This window comes from Anopheles ziemanni, chromosome X (assembly GCF_943734765.1).
Source record: "Anopheles ziemanni chromosome X, idAnoZiCoDA_A2_x.2, whole genome shotgun sequence".
In the NCBI taxonomy this organism is placed as follows: domain Eukaryota; kingdom Metazoa; phylum Arthropoda; class Insecta; order Diptera; family Culicidae; genus Anopheles; species Anopheles ziemanni.
The window spans coordinates 16,455,618-16,480,233 of NC_080707.1; the positions used below are offsets into that span (position 1 = coordinate 16,455,618).

The 24,616-nt window shown below is 42.4% G+C and overlaps 2 protein-coding genes across 2 annotated transcripts; both read right to left on the reverse strand.

Moving 5' to 3' along the window:
* Window positions 1-531: 531 nt before the first annotated feature.
* On the reverse strand, window positions 532-1,493 carry LOC131291186 (sodium- and chloride-dependent GABA transporter 1-like). Its single transcript, XM_058320377.1, has 3 exons — window positions 1,443-1,493; window positions 699-866; window positions 532-621 (listed from the first exon to the last, which is right to left on the reverse strand). Exons 1-3 carry the CDS (start codon window positions 1,491-1,493, stop codon window positions 532-534), a joined length of 309 nt encoding a protein of 102 aa, XP_058176360.1.
* Window positions 1,494-2,173: 680 nt separating this feature from the next.
* On the reverse strand, window positions 2,174-7,665 carry LOC131291187 (rho guanine nucleotide exchange factor 17-like). Its single transcript, XM_058320378.1, has 4 exons — window positions 7,435-7,665; window positions 5,336-6,301; window positions 4,974-5,264; window positions 2,174-3,556 (listed from the first exon to the last, which is right to left on the reverse strand). The coding sequence occupies exons 1-4, from the start codon at window positions 7,663-7,665 to the stop codon at window positions 2,174-2,176; spliced, it is 2,871 nt and encodes a 956-aa protein (XP_058176361.1).
* Window positions 7,666-24,616: the final 16,951 nt, after the last annotated feature.

Here is a 24,616-nt window from a genome sequence, read left to right on the forward strand (position 1 = left end):
TTGAGCCCTATGGTTATTGTGGAGTGTTGCGTTGTTCTGTCTGTCTTCCTGATCAATCTATCTGTGTATTATGATTTTATGTATGGGATTGTCGGTAATGATCTAGCCTAGCTACAGTATTTGACATACGATACACCATATTCTTACATCTCAGTAGATGTTTCTAGTAAAATTACCTTTCAGCGCATATGCTGCTCGTGCATAACGCTGGGTTTGCGAATCTATATTTTATGTTATCTATATAATAATATTTAGAAATCAAATTACAGTGTAGATAAAAAAATCGTATAGATTAGGGTTAGCGAAGAGTGGTAGGAAGATTTCGTTTCCTGTTTGTCTGCATGCGAATGATAGTGTTTCTGTCTTAAATGAGACGGTTATAGGCGATAGGTTATGCGACATTCCGAAAAGCGAAGGTGCTTGGTGTGCTGGTTGCTGTCCTTTCCTCTTCTCGTCGTCTGGCAGATGCGTCGTTCAAACGCCGTGGAAGTGGTGCCTACTAGTTGCGGTGCGTTTTTCTTCCGCCACCAGCTACAGCTCCATGCCCTTCTCGGCGTCGGCACGCATTCTCTCCCGGAGCTGGCTGACGCTGTCCTCGATTCGAACGATCAGCCGGATTTTCTGCGGAACATAACAATCGAATATACCGATGAGCGAATGCCTATAAGCAGGAAATCTGATATCTGGCAGCTACTCACATTGGCACGGTCTCCGGGTGTGTTTCTCCACAGCCAAATCATGTAGCCGGGAATGCACAGCATCGACGACAGGGCGGTGAACCAGCCGAACGCGTGGGCCCACAGCGGGTACGAGTAGCCGAGGTACTTGATGGGCGTCCATTGCACAATGTTGAAGAAGAAAACACCCTGCATGGATGAAGATGATGAGAGGGCGGTGAATCGGATGCGCGATTGTCTTTTTGTTGCAGAACAGGCCTGGTGCGCCTGACAGGCATTCCGCTGTCAACTAACATAACACACATTCGCATGCTTCGCACTCATTCACACTCTCTAAAGGCACGTTGCTGGCGACGGAGGAAGTCTCCCGGAAAGGATACGACTATGAGGCCGGTGAAGGTGAACCTGAAATAGATAGAGATACACACGTTAGCATATTTTCTTCACGATCGGAAGAGTACGTACCTTGAACTGTGGTCACTTCTAAGCATAAAAAAAACTCCAGCCTAATACCATTGACGCTCCCAAAAGGCATATAAGGTTTCCGATTGTGCCCGTGCAATGCTGCTAACTGAAATAGCTTACTTTATTATCCAAACTTTGTAAGTCTCTCCATCAACCCGAGAGTTAAATAACGTTTAAGTTATCACGATGCTCCTAGCTTTCTTGTAAATATGAGTAAGTCCCTAAAATCCGCTGCTTAAGTCTTTCGATTCCATTGTTAATATATGGCCACTGCGTATACCACTGAGAAGTACAAGCTACGTTGAACGCTTGTTTGAACTTGTTTGTTTTGTACACTCGTAAATCAGACATTTTAGGAATATAAATAGATAGCTCAGACTACAGTGACTTATCACATGGAGTATGTTTTGGTATAGCTGGCAAAATACTTTTAGGTACCGTATAATACTTTAAGGTACATATTGTAAACAATTAAATCCACAAAGTCTACGGCCTCTTACGAAAATTTACAAATATCAATTGGTATTGTATAGCATCATTGCATAGAAAATATATACATCATTGTATAGAAAAATTTGAGGAAAGATTGATTGATTTCGTGCGCCACATTACTACACATGTTAAACTTGAACCGAGATCCATATTCATGGTAATTTCTAAATAAAAATTCTAAATTCTAGAAAAATACAAAATAGGAATACAAAATGAGGAACCTAAAATCATCTTTGATATTAAGCAAATAAAATCTAAATGCTCCTCTATAACATTTTAAAAGCTGATAAATCTTTATAGAGAGCAACTAAGTCTGAGTTCCTGAGAACACGGTGAGGAATAGAATTATAAATCTTAATGAAGATTAAACTTTATGAGTAGAATAGTCTCATCAATTTATCAAGTTATCTTCTCGTCGCGCTTTACTTTTAGTTCAACTCTCACTAAGGATAAAAACACACACTATGTAGACTAGAATGTTTTGAACTACATCTCAGGTCAAAGGTAATCAGTGTAGGGGGGATTTGAGTGATTGTGTTTCACTTTTTCATTTCCCACAGTATGATCTGGGAGTCGGTGCAGCCCAGTGAAGTGTTCGATCCGTCGGTGGAAGTGTCGCAGTGGTTGTAGCTTCCGACTGGAGCGACGCTGCTGGTCCTTCCCGCGCCGCTGTAACTACGGTAGCCTCGGCCTCCGGTGACGAACAGGATTGTTTTGGAGAGGTTCTTGCGTGTTTCCCCCGGTTTGGCTTGCTCGCCAGGTGCAACCGCTACTGGCCCCATCGGAATGGCGCTTGCGTACGGGTCGTTCTCGAGGTCCTGCGAAATTCGGCGCGAGTGTCGGTACATCGATATGTCGAATGGTCCGTACGGTTCTGTGTCGGCTTCGACAATGGGAGATGCGGCCAGTGCGAGCAGCAGGTTGACGCTATCCAGATGGCCCTGGTAGGACACGCTCCAGGCGCCACCAACGACCGGCAGGTTGGCATACGCCGGGAGGGAGAGCTTCAAGGTTATGCCGACGTTCGTGCCAACCAACAGCATGTCCCTGGTGGCCAGCATTGTGGTGATATGCAGCATGGGTGCGATAAGTACCTCGGGATCCTCGGCGTTCTGCTTGGCCGCCACGAACCGCAGCACCGGATCGCTGACGTCCAGGTCCTGCAGGTGCTTGAACGTCCCCGGATGGTAGTGCGACACGACGTGCGAGCGCTGACGCACGATCCAGATCCCGTGGATCGAGTGTTCCATCAGGTGGATGTCGATCGCAGGTAGTTTCCCGAACCGGTCGCTCAGGGGCTGCACCTGAAGATGGCGCGGTTCGCGGATGAGGCTTCCCCCGCAGAACACGGTGATGACCGTGCCGGACGCCACGTAGATATCCCTTCCGATGGCCATAATGGCGTCGATTGGGAGACACGACACGAACAACCCCAGAGGCTGGAGGAGATCCCACTTGCCGTCTACCAGCTGGAACACCAGCATCTCACCGTTCGCCAGCCCAACGGCGACGGATTCCGGGGTGTGTAGGATGTGCTTCGGTTCGCCGTGCAGCTCCACATTCGCCAACAGCTGGTCATTGAACGGATAGGCTGCGGAGTAGACGAGCATGCGCGTCCGCGTCGCTATCCACACCGTGTCGATGGACTTTTCGCGCCGATCTTCGTCGGCGTTGCAGACCGTGCCCTCCGGTACGTGCACAATGTCCTCGACGTACTCCCCCTCCAGCAAGAAGCTCGTACGCTCTGTGATGGTGTTGTCGAGCAGGTCGTGCGTGAACAGCGTCACGCAGCTCTGCTCCGGTTCGGCACCCCGGGACGAACAGACCCACAGGGTGTTGCGGTTCCGGAGCCAAGACTGCAGCTGCAGCCGGGCGTACAGTGGCGACTCTATATTCGGCGCATAATAACACGCACAGCTTATCTGCGAAAGGATAGATACGGTTACCAATTGGCTATCGCTGAGCACTATAACACTAATTATACCAGGTGCATCCATTTGACGTCAGTCGAGTAAAGAGAAAAATCCCTAAACATATTTTATAAACATTTTAAAAATCACTCAGTTCGGAGAATTGCAGTGAAATACGTCAAATGTTCACAGGAGAACTCTTCTCTTCTGTTACTGTTACTGTTACTTCACTGTCCTTTTTTGTGGGTCAAAATGGCCCAAAGCACATTTTTTCAATAAGAGAAAGCTATAGAGTTTTTATATTTAGTCAGTATCTGCAATTCAACAAAAAGGAGGATCATGTGAAGAAATTTAGTTAACCCTGAACCGGACATTTTTAAATAATATAATATGTCGAAAATTTAACACGGATGTGAAATATATAAAACCTTGATTTGGATTTGGTTTAGATTGTGAAAAAATAAAATAGTTAAGAAAGCTGTCGCTACAACCTGAATGCAAGGATTATGAATCCACTTGGCAGAAAAATCTAATGTCAACACCAGTTGTAGCTTAAACTTATGATAATGTTTGGTAATGCATAATTCATATGTTACATGTTGTTTTAACTCCGCGAGGGGTCCGCGACAGCCGAGCGGTAGCGCCGGTTAGAAAATCGGCCCATGAGCGCCGGGGCTCACGACCTCGACGGCGTGGGTTCGAATCCCAACCGAGACCGGACCCTCCCCTGTACGAGAGGACTGACTATCCACGTACAACAGGGAAACAAGTCTCGTAAGCCCTTAACGGGCGGGCATGACCAACAAGGTCGTTTACGCCAAGAAGAAGAAGATGTTGTTTTAACTGTTAAATTACAGCTTTTGGATTTCACTTAGGATGTAATAGCCATGCTTATGCACATACTTCATTTATAATTTTATTGAAAAAGATATAATTTAGCTTAAAACATGCCGATGCATTCCATAATAATTTCCCCTAACTTTTTGTGTTCGTTTGAAACTTTCTGTAGAATGAAGATATTTTCATTTTTCTATACTTTGTCCTATCATTCCATTCGTAAGTGTTCCGTTTCGTTATGCGCTTCGAATAACTATAAAAACTTGAGTTACTTTCAACCTTTGAGATTAATTTTTGGCGTCATGTTCATTGTAGCATTATGAATTTGTCTTTTGAATGTATATTGTGAAGCTGTTCAGTGGAAAGTTTTATTCTAAAGTAGCAAAGTTTGTATGAAAGTCAGAAAAATGTTCCTCTAATGTCTGGTTCTCTCCAGCCCGACCAAAGTATTTTGTCGAAAGTGATCAGAAGTCATAGAAGCAAAAGAGATAAATCGATTTGAAGAGTGTAAAAGTGCTTTTGAAAAATGAAAGTTGAACGAAAATGAATAACGGTACAGTAAGTGTAAACGTTAAGTGCTGGATGGTCCTACCTCCGCGTGCAGCAGATCCCTGGCCACCGAGCGCCGGCCGACGAACTGCGGATCGGTGATGGCAAAGTGCTGGGTGACGCCCTGCTTCCACCAACCGGACGTGTTTTCCGGCTGCAGCGCCAGCTGGGCCAGGCGCGCCATCACCCGCCATTCGCTCGTCGTGGCCGTGTTGCGCAGGCAGAACGACGAGTCGCGGAGGCGGGCCACCTCGGGTCGGCCGAACTTGGGCAGCACCTGCATCCAGCAGGGGTTGGACGGTCGCGGTCCGGCTTGCGCCTCGTTGTTCATTTGCTGCATGGGCAGAGAACGAGCATGAGCGTAAGAGGCTAACCTACAGCTAAATGGAGGGGGGGAGGTTGTACCTGGATCTCCACTTCGATGCTGTGCAGGACGGTATCCAGGTGCATCGGGTCGAGGTTGGCGACGGTATGGTTGAGGCGGGTGGAGAGCAGCCGGATCTTTTGTATGGTGTTGTAGTCGCTGCGCAGGTGCAGCATCTTGTTGCACCGGTCGACGTTGGTCGGCGGCTGGTAGGACGTTTGTCCGCCGACGAAGATGTCGACGTCCTCGAGCGGGACCATCCACTTCAAGCTGACGGCACTGTTTTCCTGGAACAGCTTGCGCAGCCGCTGACCGGAGTCCGAGTACTCGCGCAGCTTGACGCTGACTACCCGATCGCGCAACAGGTACACGCGCCGGCGCTTCAGCCGCTGCTCGTCCGGGCTCGGTTCGCCCTCGGCCTGCGGCTCGACGATGAGGTCCTCGCAGTGCAGCAGCGCTCCGGGAGTTCCCCAGCTACTCACGGTGGTCTGCAGCAGGCCCAGCACTTCGTTCCACTTGCGCAGGTTGTCCAGCTGGTCGGCGAGCTGCCTGCCACGCGCGAAGCACCGCACCAGCGGCTTGCGGTCGGGATGGGCGTTCGGCGTACACTCCAGCATCTCGCGGATGTGCTGTATCAGGCGCGTCATACGCAGCACCGGCTTCAGCAGGAACACCTCGATGTTGAGCTTCTCGACCGACTGCATCAGCGTCGCGTCCACGAAGGCCTGGAACAGCTCGTTGCCGGCCAGCTCCGCCATGAGCACGGTGCGGGCGCTCTGGAAGTTGTTGACGTACGCACGGTACAGCTGCACCAGCCCCGGCTGCTCCAGCATCGCGCCAACCAGGCCGCCCAGCATCGGACGCTCGTCCCAGCCCCGCACTACGTGATCCATCCAGCCATCGAAGTGCCGATGCAGCTCGCACAGCTCCGGCACGAAGGCGAATATTGCGCGCGCCTTCGAGCGCTGCAGCACGTTCTCGTTCTTCAGCAGCTCGTCGTGGAATTTCTGCCGAGACACACCACAAAAAAAGGCCTACATTAGAGACGTCAAACAAGCAACCCACAACGAATGGTTTGATTCCTCTTGTGTTTTCCCGGCATTCCTGTTGCGCTGGTAAACATTCTCTTATCACAAAGTGAACGAATCCTACTCGGAAGCGTCGGTTTTCTCATCTGTTCTGTTCTTTTCAAATTCTAACCTTACTGCTGATTAAAGAAATTTCAATTTATTCTTTAAAAATTTTGAGCTCGCAAAGGCAAGATATATTCTGTAGAATTTATCAACATTTCGGAATCATCTAAAGGATGGCCTTAGAATAATGAATAATTTTACTATATCTTTTAGAAATTAGTGCTTAGAACGATTACGAAACAATATATGTTGAAGAATAACGAAATAAAAATGCTTTAAAACAAATTTATTAGAAACAGGCGTGTATTGGAAACAGGCGTGTAAAACAACAAGGTTTTGGAATATATCAAGTATAGGACTGCATGAACACGTTGGAAAATTTAAACAGTTTCATCTATCTGATATCGCTGCATACTACTTCAAATGAAAAGCATTTGTTATAAAACGCGGTACGTGTTTAAACGAGTACTTTAAGAGGTTAGTAAAAGAGGAAGTATAATTACATATTTAAAAAAATCTATTTAAACAAAATTTAAAGAAAAAAAATCGAGGAGTCTGCAGAAATTTTATTGTTTGCGGGATAAAAGTAATAAACAACACTCAATTTGTTGAAAAGTATACAAAAAAGGACAAAAATGTATCATCTTTTTAAAGATTTTCACTACGATTCACTACGAGATTTTCGATTCTACGATTCACTACGAAAACTGATCAAAATCATTTAAATTTCTTTTAACCTTTCCCTCCTTCGAATAATCGATGGGAAATGAATTTCTCCAGGCATTCTAGAAGTTGTTTGTCGAGACGACAAATTAATCAAAAGTAATTAAACAATAAAACTTAAAAAATTACTCACGTAAGCCGTTTTTAAAGTAAAGGTTAAGGAAAATAACAGTCAAATAGTGACAAAAAATTGTACTAACAAATTGTTTTAAAATTGCTTGGATGTCAACCTGTTCTAAACCACGTTGACCACGTCGACTTGGATGCTCGGACGGCGTACTTACGTAGGTCAGCAATTGCAGCGCCGTGAAGTACTGGTTTTCATATGCAATGAATTCGTTGAGTATCATCCAGCGCCGCCGCCGGTGGTTGTCTGTGCGCCCGGGCGTCACTGGCCTGGCGGTTGGCGGCGCCGTCGACTTTTCCGGCAACGCGACCGAATGTTGAGGCGACCATCGACGCAGTCGGCCAGGTGGCGGCGTACCGGATTCCGATGACGAGTGTTCCGATGACATTGTAAACGCGGGACTGTCGGTTGGTTGGATTTGAGGAGCCGCAGCTCACGTGAAGCTGTTGGCCGCTGCAATGAAGCGAAATGTGAAGAGAATTGAACATCAACCAATAGAAACAACGCTTAGACCGCAAAAGAACGAATTGTACCGAGCATAATCTGTGCGACCAGTTTACCTATCTTATTTATCTCTTATTTATTCTACGAAGTGCAAGCTCTGGTCGCAAACAACATTTACTGTGCAACATTGATTTTGATGTGTGGAATTTGTATAATCATTGCCCCACTGTTCAACAAATTTAAATTAATTTCATTTCGTCACAAATAAAAGAATTTTATTTGAAAAATCTTACCTCTTCTTAAAAAAATAGAGACACAATCGTAAATGAACAAAGAAGTGCTTTTTCCGAAAACGCAAAACCTGATCATTAGTATGCTAGTTAAAATAGTTCAAACTACAAACCAAAAAAGAACAGTGTATAAGAACAGAACTGTTTTAAAAATATAAAATGAAAATGAAATGAATTAAATAGTTTTTTCAAACACTTTTACAGTGATAAACTAAAGTAAATTTGATTTTTAAATGGTTGTATGCAAACTGGCAGTTTTCAATCAATATTAATTAAATGAATAAACAATTTGCATACTAATGTTTTGACAGCTAAAGTAAAAGTTCCAATTTTGCCCCACTTAGAGAAGGGTCCCCACGAAAGAAATCTTTGCACTCATTGTATCGACCATATAACAGTAACCTTGGTATGATAAAGTAGAATGGCTATCTAACATTCATATTTTTGAGTTTATTTTGGTATTTATCAGTGTATATTTCTTCATTTTTTTTTAAACAGCAAAAATTGCAGCTAATAACAAATGGGAAATTGGGTCAGCAAGGAAACGGAAGTATAAGGTTTCACTTTCCTCCGCACGATCTAGCTTTGTTTGTTTTTGTTTCTGCTTCACTGATTATTTTCCCGCTGCTAGAAGATAGAACTATGCGACGCATGCAGGATTAAACCTAACCTTTGCCGCTCAAAAGCGCCCGAAGGCTTCGTTAGTGTAAGGAAAAAAAATCCACTAGCCAAGTGACCTTGTGCAAAAAAGTCACCGCTATTGCAGCAACGCACCCGGAAGCGGAAGCATCAAGGACAACCTATTCGATCTGCTTGACGGTAGGCAAAACAAACCATTAACAAACGACGTCGACGAGCCCCCGCATTTGACGGGCTTCGGGCGGCCGATGGAGACGCCTGGTTGCCTGTGCATTGGCTTTAGCACCGAAACAGGTGACGGCGAGCCGGTCGCCCAATTGAGTGTTTATATTTGCGATGCTATTAATCATGGCGGTAAAAGTATTTAATTGCGCGACCGATTAATTCCTCCGCGCCGACGGTTTGTTTATCCAAGTGAAGCGGTTGTTTTGAAATATTATTCCGTTGCGAACGGTTGTTTTGAAACAAATGTTATTTTATCAAACGTTATCTAGAGTCGTCAGTTTGTTTTTTATTAAAAAACAAATATTTTAAAACCCGGTCATGCTTCGATTGGAGAAACATGTTTGTTTAGACGCGTCGAACTGTAAATTGAGAACCATAATCACTGCACAAGTGTATCAGAGTCAGCCGAGGTTTGAGTCATAATATTATGAAAACAAATTCGCACACTTCCCGACGTGTTTACTTAACGCCGCGCCTCCCTTACTGGTTGATTGTTTTCACCGAAATCGGAGCGAAACTGTTAAACGCATTATTTAAATGATTTGCCAGCTGAACGATCGGCCCGGGACGGTCGCGAAAGTCTCGCCGGCGGACAGGGAAGAATAATAAAGTTCTTCGTTTTACGACCGGGTCGTAAAACCGGCCTTCGATCGTCGGCCCGTCTAGTGGAAGCGCATCTGAAGCGCATACATGTCATTCCAGCAGGATCGATCGGTTCACGCCGCGATTCGCGATGTGTGTGGAAGGGTTGGGGTAGCAGCGGGGGGCTATTTTTAGGCCGCCAAGATGCAGCTTTCGAGCGAGCGGCTTCGTGGAAGACGACAATAAGCCCCGATTGTCGCAAGGCACGTGCATCCACATGGTCATCCATGGAGTGAGAGACGAGACGAGTGCATTCCTTCGTTCTGAAAACAATTACGCCGGGCCCGGAGATAACGAAAGGCTGGCGAAGATATTTATATCGAGTCGATCACCGAGCTCAAAACAACGATCTTTGTTACACATTCATCACAAAAAATATCCAACTATGGTCACGAAAGATGACAACTGATAGCTGTATGGAATATTTTTGAAATGAATAATGCCACTGGAAATAGCTCACAGTTCGGAGAATTGGCACATAAGACAAGCAAACTAGCGAACGGCACAAACAATTGTGCATACGAACAAGTGCCGAAGCATGCCGGTGAAGTTGCTCACGCGGGGCGGGTACAGCTGTTACGCTAATAAAATCGTGGAGTGTAAACAAAATCAAGACACGCTCAACTTTTTCTACTTAACCAGATCATCGTTGAAGCAATCAATTCTTATTGATTGTTTATAAGTGTGAATGAGAATTTGAAGTTTGATTTAAGTTTTGGTTTGTTAAACACAAGATAGAAAGAAGATTGTTGCATGTTTCTTCAGTATGGATGACTGTATTGCAAAATACATAAGAATAGCGACAAAACGAGAAGATCAGTTAACAGAGATAATAGGAGGACAGTAGGACGAGCCAAACATAAAGTCACAAACGTTGTAATAAACGAAGAAGAAACTATTCGAAAGAGGTTAGTTACAAAAACATACAGTTTCATCGGAGAGCACAAAAAGGTACCTAAATACACAAACATAGTAACAAACTTTGAACAAAATAGTTAATAGAGAAAGTAACAAAAATAAACAAAAAATGTTTCTACCCAGTGCACAAAACAGTACCTAAATGCACTAAAATAATTACAAAAACAGATAGAATAATTAACAGAGTAAAGAAAAGAAACAGTTTTATCGAGTTGTTACCGGCCGCATTGGTAAATAAATTTAAATAAAAGTCTTTTTTCTATTTTTCCTTCACCCCATCATCATCCTCATCTACTCTCTACGTCTCTACTCTCTATCAGCTCTCTTAATTTCCTGTATTAGGTTAAGACGATTGTTAAACCTTAAAGGTGGACAATGTAAATCAAATAAAACAACAAATAACAATGTAACAAAACAATTGTTAACAGCGAATAATGAAGGAAGTAATAAATCCAAACAGTTTCGATCGAGAAGCATGTATGATTTGGTCTGAATTGATGACGATAACGCTCCAAAACCTTTCTGACCTGGATCACATTGGAATGCGCATCTGTATAGGGCGATATCAATGCGTGTGTAAATGTCGCGAACAGATTGCAATGATCAACCATCAAGAACCAAAGTGTTTCTTTGCATAGAGGAAGAGCCAAACACATCATCATCTAATAATAGAAGTGGACAGTAGATGAGGGATTAGTAAATAAGTAGGTAAATAAATAAATTAATGAAAGGATATAGTCACGTCCAAGTATGTGCTACATTTTCCTACATTTATTGTTCGCAACCCGCGACACGCAGATACGCACACCATAGGAGGCGTTTCGTACGACAGATTGGATTTTTGAAATTCCATCATCCCGGCATGACGTGATCTTGGCGTGAAAAACAAAGAAATCAGCGCGTGCACTAGCCTTGGTGTATTATGTTTCGAGTTGGACGAGTTTTAATGTTCTTCGCCTAGCCGCATTCTGATCTGAAACATCTAACGATGTTCTTCGGCTGCTTGGTGTGGCCAATGTTGAGGTCACCGTTAGCCTTGGCTCGATGATCGTTGCACATAATCGTTGGAACATATTTCTGACCGACCGACCGTCACATGAAGCATCGGTCCAAAGTCCAGACGTTTACGACTCTAAGCATCGATAGCAAAGAAATTAGAAAGCACGAAGAAAAGTGCTATCCAAAGAGTCTGTTTGGTTGAGCAGGGAAAAAGACATGAATGCCTTAAACATGATCCATTCTCTTTCAGTAGAGAAGAAAAGTACGTCGCAAAGAGATCAATGCATTTCGCGGAAGGGTTGGTTGTTTTTTCGTTGTTCAAATCGTTGCTCGAACGAATTCAACTTTGCATCCAAAATTGGCATCCCTCGACGCGACGAAAGCAAAACAAATTTTCCTCCACCACGACAAACTTCTCTGACACATGTAATAAAGCAATCAAAATAAAACTCATCATCACAGAGCTGCAATCCCAGGTTGCTATCAGTGCATTTGCATAAATCTGGCATCGATGCAAACCGTGTAATGAGCGTGTCCCCACGCCCTTCCCTCCCACGACTCCTCCACTCCCCTCATTTGCCATTGAAATTAATCATCTTTACGCTGCGCATAAGCAAGGGCTAGGCTAAGGTCAGCTTTAGTTCCTCACCTACGAACATCTTGTAGTAGGCAATTTTTCCTTCGAATCGTAAACTTTTCGAACCGACTGTTCGCTTGTTGGTGTTGGTAAGGGACACCTTCATCGGTGGACAAAATAAAAAGAATTGCTGGAATCCTTTTGAAATTGTTATTTCACTACGACCGCAATCAAGGAAACATTTTTCCTATTGATCTATATGTTTACTTCGTAGTGTTTTTCTTCGCTTTACGCATAATTAAATTTTAAAGTTATGTGAAAAACTCATTAGTTTGGATAACGATATTTGAACGATAATGAAATAAAGATTCTGTTCATTTTTGACACCCTTTCATCCCGGTTTATAGCTCTTATGGTCTTGGTTTTTGCATTAAAGTAAAGCTACTTGCTCATATCAATCTAATTACATCTATCCATACAGTTATTGGTTGCTACATTTGACAAATCACTCGACTTTTCTTTGTTCGTGTAACGATACAAAAGTGTAAAGTTATATCCTCTTGGAGGATGAATGCAAAAGCGTTCCCTTTCTGCAATTGAATTCCTTCACTTTCGGTGAACAATTGGGGCGAATTATCGCTTAATCGCATCCTTGTTTAAGGATGAATTAAAACACACTTCACATTAAAAGCAACCTGTCTTGCTTATGACGAAACGCTTCACTCCCAACTAATGAACCACATTTATCTCTTCCTTTTGTAGGATAATTGTGAATTGTATTCGATCTCGTTATCTTTCTTCCATGTTGGGATCAAATTTACTTCCGTGTTCAAAACAAATTCCTGCGCGTGAACGAAATGACGCGAGCCTCTCCTGAGAGAATTCTACCGCCGGTCTGTGTTTTACGGAACGCTAGAACGGATGCTGCGATGAATCTTCGCGAGCCGATGACTGATGCGCGGGTGAATAGATTGATGAGCGCTACCATCGATGGTGGTATTCAATGTTTTCATCTCTTTTGAAAGTTAACGGCCAACTCCAGTCCATCAATTTCTCATTTCTAGCTGATCGGCACAACCGGTTGTGAGGAAAGTGGGTGGGGCACAAGAGGTCGTTACCATGTTATGGCGAGGCATGGAAAGACTTTCCCTAACGTACCGATAGGTGTTTTCCAAATTCGAATCGAATGAAGAAGAGGAGAAGGTACATTTTCCGGGCATTTCAAAACCCCCGATGCATCAAATGACAAATAACAATATGTAAAACGCTGTAACACACCCATAAATACACACACACACACACAAGATCTAGATAAGGGAAGTAACCTTTGACCGGATTCAGGTCGCCATGTTCGCCCGGTTGATGGTTGATCGGTTTGAGTGTCATCCAGGATCAAGGATGGAGGTCAAAAGGATGATTGTAAACATATTGATTGCGGAACTTACGCACTCGATGAACGAATGAACGCTGGCGCTGGATTCCTGTTGTTGATTGCTGGTAGGGTGATAAGGAGGTAAAGTCTGCAACTAAGCTAACGATTTTCCACTAACAAAGTAAACAAGTAAAGGTTCTTCTCACAGAGTAAATGTTCTTTTCACAGAGTAAATGTTCTTCTCACACACTAAATGTTCTTTTCACAGAGTAAATGTTCTTCTCACACAGTAAATGTTCTTCGCACACACGTCACAATGGTCACAGGCAGAACAAAAGAACCTTTTGAGACACAAACAGAAGCGAACGTCCAGCTTCTCTGGCGGTTGACTGGAAAATGATCGGCAATCGGTAGCCGGATGATTTCGGGGCCGATCGTGTCGAGCCGATCGATGCTGTCTCGATGGCTCCTGCCACACCAACACTCACAGACGATCACTACCTTTCTAACGAAGACGGGGTGAAGGACTGGAGGGGGAGGGGAGATCGCGAAAAGCTACACAACCGATGCAGACAACTGTTGCTGGCGGCTATTGCACATACTAACCGGCACATACAGCCGTATGTTACAGCCTCACGCAAACACACACAGAGATGTACTGTGTGAAACTGTAAATGAAAACTAACGCCAACCCTTTGTTGTCCGGCCGGGATATGTGTGCCGTGGGGGGTTTTTTATGCTGGAACGAATCACCCTAACCGGCCCGAGTCACATACAGACCCCCTTCTCCAGCCCGAGGAAGTTTTCCGGACAGATGGCTCCTTACCGGATCGTTTCGGTGAAAGGTCGTTTTACGACCATATTACCATTCTTTTCCCCACGACCGCCAACGAGAAATTAATTTTCACCCACAAATCATCGTTTTACTACCACGCGAAGGGTTGGAGGCACGAGCTACGTGCCGAGACACGGTTTGAGCAAATTCGTCCAGTACGCGTCGATCATCACCGATATCATCGTCACCGATGGACGCGACATCGAAAGACCCTTGGAACACACTAGACAAACCAAAGCCATTAAAATGTACCAATTGAAATGTCAACCGTCCACCCGGGAAATCCTCACACCAGGAAAAGAAGCACCGGATGAGCGGGGGAGGGTAGCGGTAGCAGTAGTCGATAAAACTACAGCCCACTTTTTCCCCTTCGCAAGGGAAATTTTATTCACCCGGCCCATTATCACGTCCATTATTAGACGACCAATATTACTTTTATATATAATTTGTATGTCAAAGTTTGATATGAACGCTCTTCCAGAACCTATTTAGACAGTAAAATTCTGGTAGTAAAAGTCCTTGTCTAATAAGGGTATTAGGGTCCGTGACGAAGTTGATCGGTGGTTTTGAGAAAGTAATTTGAAAGTAGTTTTTGTTGAAGAAACGAGCGAAAGCGCGCCGATTGCTTGGCACCTTCAATCTGAACCGGAAGCTAACATTTACCATTCTTTTTTCGGTGCAATCAACAGCCCGATTCGATTTAAAAGAAGGAAATATATTTTGGCATTTTTCCGTTCTAATTCCGTTAAAATTAACTCTTACTCATAAAGATCGTTAAAAAGATGAGGGTCACTTTGACCCTTCTGCTTATCCCGAATGTGTTACTTACATTCGTACTACTTCTTCTTCTGATTTCTCGATACTCGACACAGAAAAATTGATAAACAAAAACCTCCAAGTTGGCGAAAAGGGTATAAAGAGACGTTCTCGGTGCATTTAGTGTATGCAGTGCGCCTTCTCATTGGCGCTACAGAAGCATGGCCGAATATGGTCAATTTGACCGGGTATTTCGAAAACGCTACCAATTTTTCGACTTCAAAGATTTATGACTACTATTCGCCACATTTGTTGATTATCTTTTTGCGTATTTGGTTTGTTTTTGAGTCATCTCTGCATCATTTCGCTAACACCGTGTCTTACGGGCGATTTTAAAATTTTACATCGTTCTTCTGCCGCATCTTTTGTTCTGTTAATTCGTGTGCAGTTTTTACGATCAAAATTTGAGCTCAAAAACACTTCATTTCATTAGTTTGTTTCCTTGTTTTCTTTTTTTATATAATTCGTTCTCGTCGCAAAATGTCTTGAATATGGTCGAACAAATATTATATATTATTATTATATTATTCAACCATTTTCGAAACATTTAAAATAAAATTTGAAGTTCGGTCAAATGGGCCGTTGTGGAACTCAAGTGTCGCCAGAGGCAATTTTGGTCGTTCTATCGAAAATGTTCGTTGCAAACATCTCAGATTCTTCAGTCTCTAGATCACTCTGACCTCATCGTAATGGGTCGAGAACCATCCCGAACCCCATGGGGAAGCAAGGGGCAAAAGTAGATCTATTTAGTTTAAAAAAATAATTGGTTTAAAATTTGAATTTTTGAAATTTGTATAAATTTTCCAATCAGACGAGTTGGCCGCTCGTTGTTCGTTCCCCTCGTCAAACCTTCGCACGGATCGGATCCTCTGCGATCCCGGACGATCCGTACGTGCGCGACCGCGCATTCTCGACACCACGGGCCGGCGAAGGGTGCACCAGTTTTACAACCATTTTGATTGACGCGCTCCGGGAGGCTTCCGTTCCGTTCCGTGCGATTCCGTACGCAACGGGCCGGTTTTAATGCGTGGTCGTAAAACATAAAATTATATAAAATAAAATGCTCTTTGTGGATAAAATCATAAAAATAATAAAAACAGTACTACCCGGACGGCGAAGGCGTGTAAGGGGGCCTACTGTGGATGCTGTGCTCGATGGACATCGATTTGCCTTATGACTCAGCGCGTCTTGGATTATTCCTACGACTTACCCTCGAACCGGCCCCCCTTCTCCATCCAGACGCACTCCAGGAACGGTGTTGTTCTGCCCGGTACAACATCCCGCCGATGGTTTGCCCTCTTCCATTTCGCTGCTCAAGGATTTGTTCTCATCTGCGAGGAATAAAAGAACGGAAAAGATTGACGAACATTAATCATTTACCACACGTTTTAAACTCTAGTCCAGGGGTATCAAACATGTGACCCGCCAGAACGTTTGACGCGACCCCTTTGAAACAATATTCAAAAAAGAAAAGTTTTAAACCTTAAGCGGAAGACATGAACAAGGGTTTAAAACATATTTTTTGAGACAAGCGAATAAATGTAATGAACTATAAGAGCTTTGTATAGTATTATAAGAAAGCAAAGCAATTGTTTTCATAAAATACACAAATATTTGTAAGCATACAATAACTACTTTGGGTCCTCCATTACGATTTATTGCTTGGAAAATTCTTGATGGGATGCTGTCCGATATTAATTTTCGAGCTTATGTTTATTACGGAGCGGGAACGTTTATCTTTTGAACACTCTATGGAAGATCAAAGAACATTTCGTACTAGAACAAATGACGCTATTGTATTTATTTCTTCGTAGAGCTAGGATTTTAATACACTACAACCACTATTGATACTAGCACTCACCCTATTCATTCTTTCGAAATACTTTTACAAGTTGGAAACTCCCAGTTGTTATGTATTAGGAATTTTTATGGTATGACCTAGAAACAAACAATTGGCATATCAATGTTTTTTTCAGTAAGATCATAAAAATAACAATTCAAGAAAAACATAAAAAAAAAATATCACTTAACAAATTGTTGGTAAGTAGTTGACGTTGTTCATTTTGTAAAACTTAATTACAATGACCACTTATTGGAAAAGATCGAGACTGTTTATGCAAAATACTTTATCGATGGAATTATTGCTTCGAAATTCAATACTGAGTAGTTGGTACTAAGAAAGAAGGAAAGGATAAAAATGATTTCTCGCATAAGATTAAATTATTGCGATCCAGTTTTTATAGCTTTGTATTCTGTACTCCGGAAGCAGTAGTCTAGCACATTATTCAAATATTTTAGAATATTTTGTCTGTTGTTTATAATTATTATATTGCTACTGAAACAACTTTCAGTGGTTAGTATATAGCACTTAGTTTAGTAAAATTCACGCCCGCACAACGTACCGGAATCAAAGAAATTGTGAAGACACGTAGAGCTTACTGTTAATCACAACTCTATTATCCTACTACAAGACACCAGAAGATGCACAGAAAAAACGGAGATCGATTCACACAAAAGTCACAAACTTTAACGACCCTAAAGCTTCCTAGACTCACGTGAACACTACACATTTTAAGGCGTGCTTCAACTGTCGCCCCGTGGAAGAGATAATCCAAACGAAGCTTGTCCATTTTCGTGGCAGCTGCGCTCGACGTCCGAATCGTAACTGAGCGCGTTTGATGAAAGCACCACAATTTTCAGCTATTCCCATATACACATCCATCGTTCCTCCGCCACTTGTAGCACAACGGGGCAGCATAATATCTTCGCTCCGGACGGTGTTCAATTATGATAACCACGTTTGCGCGGTGGGGCGACCCCATCGTTCTATGTTGTAGAATCTGTTAATATTACAGTAGGAAGCGAAGAATTTAGAGAACATCGCAAGAACACATTACTCATCCGCTTTAAAACAATAATTTTAAATTATTTAAACCAGTTAAATATACTAATAGTAGTTTGACGTAGTAGCTTGAAGAAGGTACACAAAACTCAATACATGAAAAAGCTAAAATATGTAATAGATTAAATTATTTATAAAACGCTATAGCCAATGAAAGAGAAAAGATATAGAATCCAGGAGAAAAATTATGCCAAACCAAGAGTTTAAAATTGTTAAAGCACATATCAAACAAAATAGAGAACAGTTATGGATCCCAGGAGTTAATTGATTTTAAAACGAGATTTAGAAATTACTAAAAATACCCTCAAGTATACTTAACTCGCTATCCAATACAACATACAATAACAGGGAAAAGATATGGAGCTCAAGAAGAAATAGTTAAAACAATATTTAAAAGTTATTTAAAGCAACAAAATCCTCTCGTGTTCAACTGCTAATACAACCCTCCCCTGTTGCTCGTTGATCAACCACCCTCTGTGAGTTTAGCAGCCACCACACGACGGTACAATCCCCTCCCCTTGATGATGGCCATATAAAACCAATTGACCACTTCCTGCTTAGTGGTGCGCAGGATAAGCCGAACCGAGAAAGTCGCAACATCACAGATACAAAACCAGAACCGTGGCTGACTTTGTAAGTGCGCGTCCCTATCAAAGATGCACCTCGAACGGCATCCGGATACGCACAATCGTTCCCTTTACGAGCGCAATGTGAGCGTATGGTTTTCGGCACTTACCGAGTCTTACTTTGATGTTGTATCATGTTTTTACCCTCTTCTGGATAGATTTTATGATTGTTTAATTCAATATCAATGGATTGAATATTGATTAATGTGTTTAATCCGATATGCGTGATGGATTCAAAAACTTCGAAAGTAATCTTACCAATTATTTTTACCTTGATTAGTCTTGCTTTCCGAAGAAACATAAAAAATAAATTGGATTAGAAAATAAACAATTATTCAGAAATTAGAATAATAAATTGGAAATGTTTCCGAATTGTAACTAAAATGCGTGTAAGGTAATTAAAACAAAATGTGAAAAAAAGCGAAGCGTTTCCCTTGAGCGAAAATCTCGCAATTTACTCAAGAAAAATAATCCAAACCTTCACAGATAAATTTTCTACTCGCTCTCCTACTACCAAAAACCTAATAAAACGACATTGCAAGTATCAGATTGTTAATAAACCTTAGCTTCTGAAAAGCACTTTGTTATAACGGTTAATTTAAAATTGTAGCTCAAAATGACACAGATAGTGAGGAAGAGCGCACAACTGTTGGGAATAGTTTAATTAGAGCTATTTAACGAAAATTTTCAAAACAAGGTAGATCATGTCAATATGTGTAGCTGAACGTTGAAGCACGTTACAAATATTACAATACAAATTACAAATATTTTGTTGGAATGAATTTTTCGTCATGTATTTCAATATGAGACATCGATAGTTAATTATGAGCTGCCGTAGGGAAATTTTACACGATTTCAGGCATAAATTGTTTTATCCTCTTTTGTCTGTTAAATGTTATTTTAGTGTTGTTAAAAATACAAGGGATAAATTAGACACGCCAATGAACATATTTTATCACTTTATTTTATGTTAAACAACTTAGCTATGTTAAAAAAGTACCGGAGCGTTTTCTTTCACCGAGGCATCTTGCCACACTTTCCTCTACTTGATTTCATTTCATTCTCTTATTTTCGGAAAACTTTTCCACGGCGTGGCAGGTAGAGCAAGCTCTACTTTAATTTATTTATACATCATATTCATAATTAAAGTAATTAACAATAAAAAACTCCTTGAGGATTTTTGAATACGCAAAATAATTTATTCAACCCCCAAGAGATCTTCTCAAACCGCCAAATTTTAAAAACCCCTATCTTAATTCTTTGAACACATTTGTAGGGTTCTAATCTTACCTATTCCTACTCTGCACGCGCATCACTGCAGGGTGTGTGTGTGGGAAAAAAAACGTTTAACACAGGTTTTATCTTTGTCGCTCGGTCAGTGAACCCGGCCGTAAGCATCCAGACCGCATCTCCAACGGTGGAAAACCGAAACCCCCCACCACGAACAGGACGAATGACGCTAAATGATGTTGCTTAAAACAACCGAAACGAAAAAAACAAAGAAACAAAGAAAAAGAAAAAGAAAAAAAAGAAACATCTATTCCGCCAGGATGAGACCGATTCGCACACAGGCGCAAAGGAAAACAAGTTTTGCCGGTGCGTTATCGCCTGTATGCGCGGCCGCGTGCAAGTGCGTGTTGGTGTGCGTGCGCTAATTTTTCGGGTGGCTAAGATCAATCGCGCACCGGTTCGGTATCATCGGCTGCTCATTTCGTCCTAGCAAGCCAGTCAGACGTTGTGACACGTTTCCGGGCGTTCAAGTTGTTGGGTGCTTTTGTTTTTTTGTGACAAGCAAATAGTTTACTTTTTCGTGGAAGTAAGTGTCGCCAGGTGTTTTTGTTTTACAACCTTCGTGAGTTACAATTGCCCTGCGTGCGTGCGTGCGTGTGGTTTTTGTTTTTTCCCAACCGATAGGATGATGAAGTGTCTTTGCGGTTGCGGCTCGACTGTGCTGTGGCAGTGTAAGCGGCGCTTGCGCTTTTCCCCCGCCGATGACAACTCATCGTTCGCCATGTATCAGCAGCGGATGCTGCGGTTCTTGGTGTCTCTGCCAACAACCGGGGAACCTGCCGTAGCACCGCCGGACGTACCTCAGATGGGATCGGAGGCAGCAGCTCCGGATGAGAATGATGAAGAACCGTCGGTCTTCGCGTACACCGAAATTGTATTGCTGCCCCGAAATTGCACAAGCACCGGATTCTAATGTTCTGGACGTCTTTGCAGACTGATTCGACTGGCAGCAATCGATCACGATCCGGCAATTGCGACGAAGCTCCTCCTGCAGATGCTGCTGCGGAAGCTGTTGGTTCCGACGCGGTACAATCCGCTCCAGGAACGGTCGATGCTGGACGGGATTCGCCTGCGAAGTAGATAACGATTTTACCAGTGAGTAGAAACCAATTACAAACTCCTTTCGGTATATCGTGTACTCTTTCCCGACGGCTAGCTAGTGGTTACGTTCCGTTTTTCGTTGTGTTCCGTGGAAAAACCCCGCGCGTTGTTTCAGTTTCACAATCTTCTACTCCGCTTTGTGCTACGTTTCCTAACGCTGAGTGAAGAAAAGCACTGTGCTGTTGCGCAATTTTTAAAAAGTTTTTATTTGTTACTCCGTACACTCTCTTACTTCCTGTCCGTGTGTATATGTTTGTTCTATCTGCGAACTCGTTTACAGCTTGTTACACGTTTGATACACGTGGAAATCGCGCAAGGCTTTGCCGGAACAATTGGTTGGTGTGTGGTTTGTGATGATTTGAACTCGTTTAGCCAAATCCGCTACCGAAAGCAGGAAGTGCTCAATTCAAAACCCCCGCTTCTACTCACGCTCGTTAAACCGCATTCAAGTGTCGAATAGCCGGGGGAGAAGAGTTGACAGCTATGCCGGGAGGGATTTGCTTCGAACTGTCACGATTTTTTTTTTTTCTAATCTTTCACTTTTCACGCTTCCTTCGTACGAAATGCTAATTGTTTGATTCTTTTTCTTTTTCACTTCTCCAGAGAAGACACCAATCTACAGCAGAACAACGCTTCATCAAAAATGGATTCCGCTACACAGATCCTGATCCTTCATCGACCCAATATTCATTGAATTCTTCTACTTTCAATTAGTACATCGCGATGTACTCACGAATTATCTTTGCATGACATTTTCAGTCTTCTTTTGTTGGTAAAACGTCACTATTAGATTATTCTATTGCCACTTTCCATTTCCAATATTACTTGTTTTGCCCCATCAGGACTCTTCGCATCATCATTATCTTCGATAACATCAACGAATTATCATTGTAAATGTAAATGTGTAAATGTAGTATTGATCTTGTTACAACGTCGTCGCTTTACGTATGTATTTTTCTGTATCATATTTCGTTGCTTAAACGTACTAGTTTTTCTAACGTTTTTTCTTTTTCGTTTTCTCGTTTGACAACATAGATTTGATTGCTGCATCGGAACTCTTCAGGAAACAATTATCATCGGCAAAAACCATCCATTTTTCATTTCCTTCAAAACACTGTAATGCCATTTAGCTGTAAGGTACCTGCTTGTAAATGCATCAAATCATAGTAATCATTTCATCATTATTTCTTTTGGTGCCCGCTCCTGGCAAAATAGATATGGTAGCTTCATCCTGAGGCTTCGTAATACCATTGTCGCGAAATAAATCATCGAATTCGTTTACTTCGCATTTGGAATTTTTAATTTTTCATCAAAGGAGATTGCATTACTGATTCTTCATAAAAAAACCCTAATGATGTGCATCATCGCTTGTCCGGTTTAGTTTTTGCAGGGAGTCTGGTGGATTTAAAAAAAAAGGTCCACGGTTTCCACCCCCCACTGACCATCTGTTCCACACACCACACCCCTCCCCCACTCAACGATGGTGAATGTCTATTTTTCATTCAACTTTACGTGCTTAGAAAATTATTGTGAGGGGGTGGAGAGAGGGGGGGGGGGGGTGGGTTGCAGGTGCAATATTCAGGTGGCGATCGCGACGAACACATGCGCACACACTGCACCAACCGGTGCATCGGACATACATGAACATCTTCTGTTGGGTTGTGAGCGTGTGTCGCTGATAGGGATGATTGACGAAAGGGCTGAAACGGTGTTCGGGGCCCGGGGCGGAAGATGATCCGCCGTGATATTATAGCATATCTGCGCCCGGAGCTGTCACCGTAGCCGTCAGTCTTCCTTTGGGAGCCCAACGGTGCGGTTGTCGAGTGTGTGCGAGTGTTATTCGGGTTCGGTTTTAGGTCATCTGATGGATCGGTGTGCTCTGCAGACAAAGTTCCAACAGTGCCAAAGTGTTCCGCGGTCCGAGTGCGGCCTGTACTTAATCTATTACTGTTTGGGGGAAAGGTTTTGAGAGATACAGATAAATTTGTGTGTTGAGCGAGTGAATTTATGCGAAGCGACGCCAAGTGAAAGGCTTTTCGACTAAATCTTTACGTCTGCTGATGATGTTTCTTCATTGTTCCATGGTGTTTTTCACCAGATTGTACTGTTTGAACCAATGTGTTTGTGCTGCCAAATCGAACTACGAGTGAACAGTTATTTGTATCGAGTTATTTGTACGAGCAACCGAAAGGATTAAAGTGAACAACATTTCGACAGCGTCGTCTACCAAACGGTCGCCAGGAGCAGACGGAGCCAGATAAGCTTCTCGTAAACGTAAGTCACCCATCCATCACTTTTTCCTCGTTCCGTACCGAACATACACAAACAACGGTTCAAGTTTCGAAAATCGATTTTAAAACCTCAATTGAACGACGTGCAAAAAGAAAGCCAAAAAAATTCTGTAGCCTTCGACGCTTGAAGGCTCCGAAATTTCAAACCGCCCAACATATCGGCAAAAACACAGCGTAGCATCTCGCCGACCCTGGCAGAGGCTTACCGACGGCAGAGACAGTCGTTAAAATCGGAAACACATAAAACGGTTCCGCGCCAGTTCTGCATGTCCGGCGCCGCTTCTTCTCTTCGGTGTAAGGACGCGGAAGGCAGATGATTGGTTGTTGGTGATCGTCTCGTCATACGCGACGCGCTGTCGGGCGTTTTGTGTTGGAAAGATCACTTTCGAATACCATCGAAGAAGGTATGTTCTTTTAAAACATGCTTTTTTCCATCAGTCTCAAGAGTGCCGTTGTTCGTTTCATTCACATTCAATTTAGTTTTAGTTACAAGTTCTAGCACGAGGCTAGCTATTTCCTGTTTAGGTTTTCTTATTTTCCTGCCGTATTTTCGTAAGTAACACCACCCCGATTATGTTTTTGCAAATTTTAAGTAAGACAAGTTTCTTGCATTCATTTGCACTTTCTTACAATTCAAATCCTTTTAAAGATTTTCTAATTGTAGTACTAAGCGTACTTTTTTATTCTTTCTTTTCGTTTTACGCCGAAGATTCTTTTTCTTATCACTATTTTTAACGCAAATTGTTTATATTAACCTCATGTAGGGTTCTACAAAATCTGCTTCAGTTTCGACAATTGTTTTATTTTCTAATCTTTGCGTAATTTCTTCATATATAGCCTTTCGAGCCTCTTTTTAAAGATTTTCTATGCATTTAGTAGAGTTGACCAAATTTAATTCATTCTTTCATTTCACTTTCGCCAAGGATTCTTTTTCTTATCATCTATTTTCAGCACGAAGTTTTCATTACTCAGTTATTGTTGTGTTTTACATATCTTCTACTTCAGTTTGGACTAGAAAATTGTGCTATTTTTATTTTGAATAACATTTGGGTAGTTTTTTAAACGTGTTGTAAGGCTTTAAAAGTTGAGCTCAATACTTTTTTACAAATTATTATTATGAAAACATGGAATGGAATGGAAAAAAATATAAAATGCATACATATCTCGAATGAAACAGATGAAAATACGGTGCATTTGCGAATACCTTTGCAACAGTTGGTCTTTAATGAGATTTGAGCGTGTGTCATCTGATCCAACCATACTGTAAACGTGTTTTGTGCAACTACTACTTGAGTAACTACTTGAGGTATTTGCTAACAAAACAATTGTGTTCATCCGTAAGTCGAATGAAACATTCCATCGGAGGATTGGG

Bases quoted from the DNA above. Each gene is read 5' to 3' on its own strand.
- LOC131291187 (XM_058320378.1), bottom strand. From the start codon at position 7,665: ATGTCATCGGAACACTCGTCATCGGAATCCGGTACGCCGCCACCTGGC. The intron at 6,302-7,434 runs GTAAGTACGCCG...GTGTCTCGGCAG, and splicing joins CGCTGCAATTGCTGACCTAC to AAATTCCACGACGAGCTGCT. The intron at 3,557-4,973 runs GTAGGACCATCC...ATCCTTTCGCAG, and splicing joins GGGATCTGCTGCACGCGGAG to ATAAGCTGTGCGTGTTATTA.
- LOC131291186 (XM_058320377.1), bottom strand. From the start codon at position 1,493: ATGTCTGATTTACGAGTGTACAAAACAAACAAGTTCAAACAAGCGTTC. The intron at 867-1,442 runs GTAGCTTGTACT...TCATCCATGCAG, and splicing joins AGTTCAAACAAGCGTTCAAC to GGTGTTTTCTTCTTCAACAT. The intron at 622-698 runs GTGAGTAGCTGC...TATGTTCCGCAG, and splicing joins CACCCGGAGACCGTGCCAAT to AAAATCCGGCTGATCGTTCG.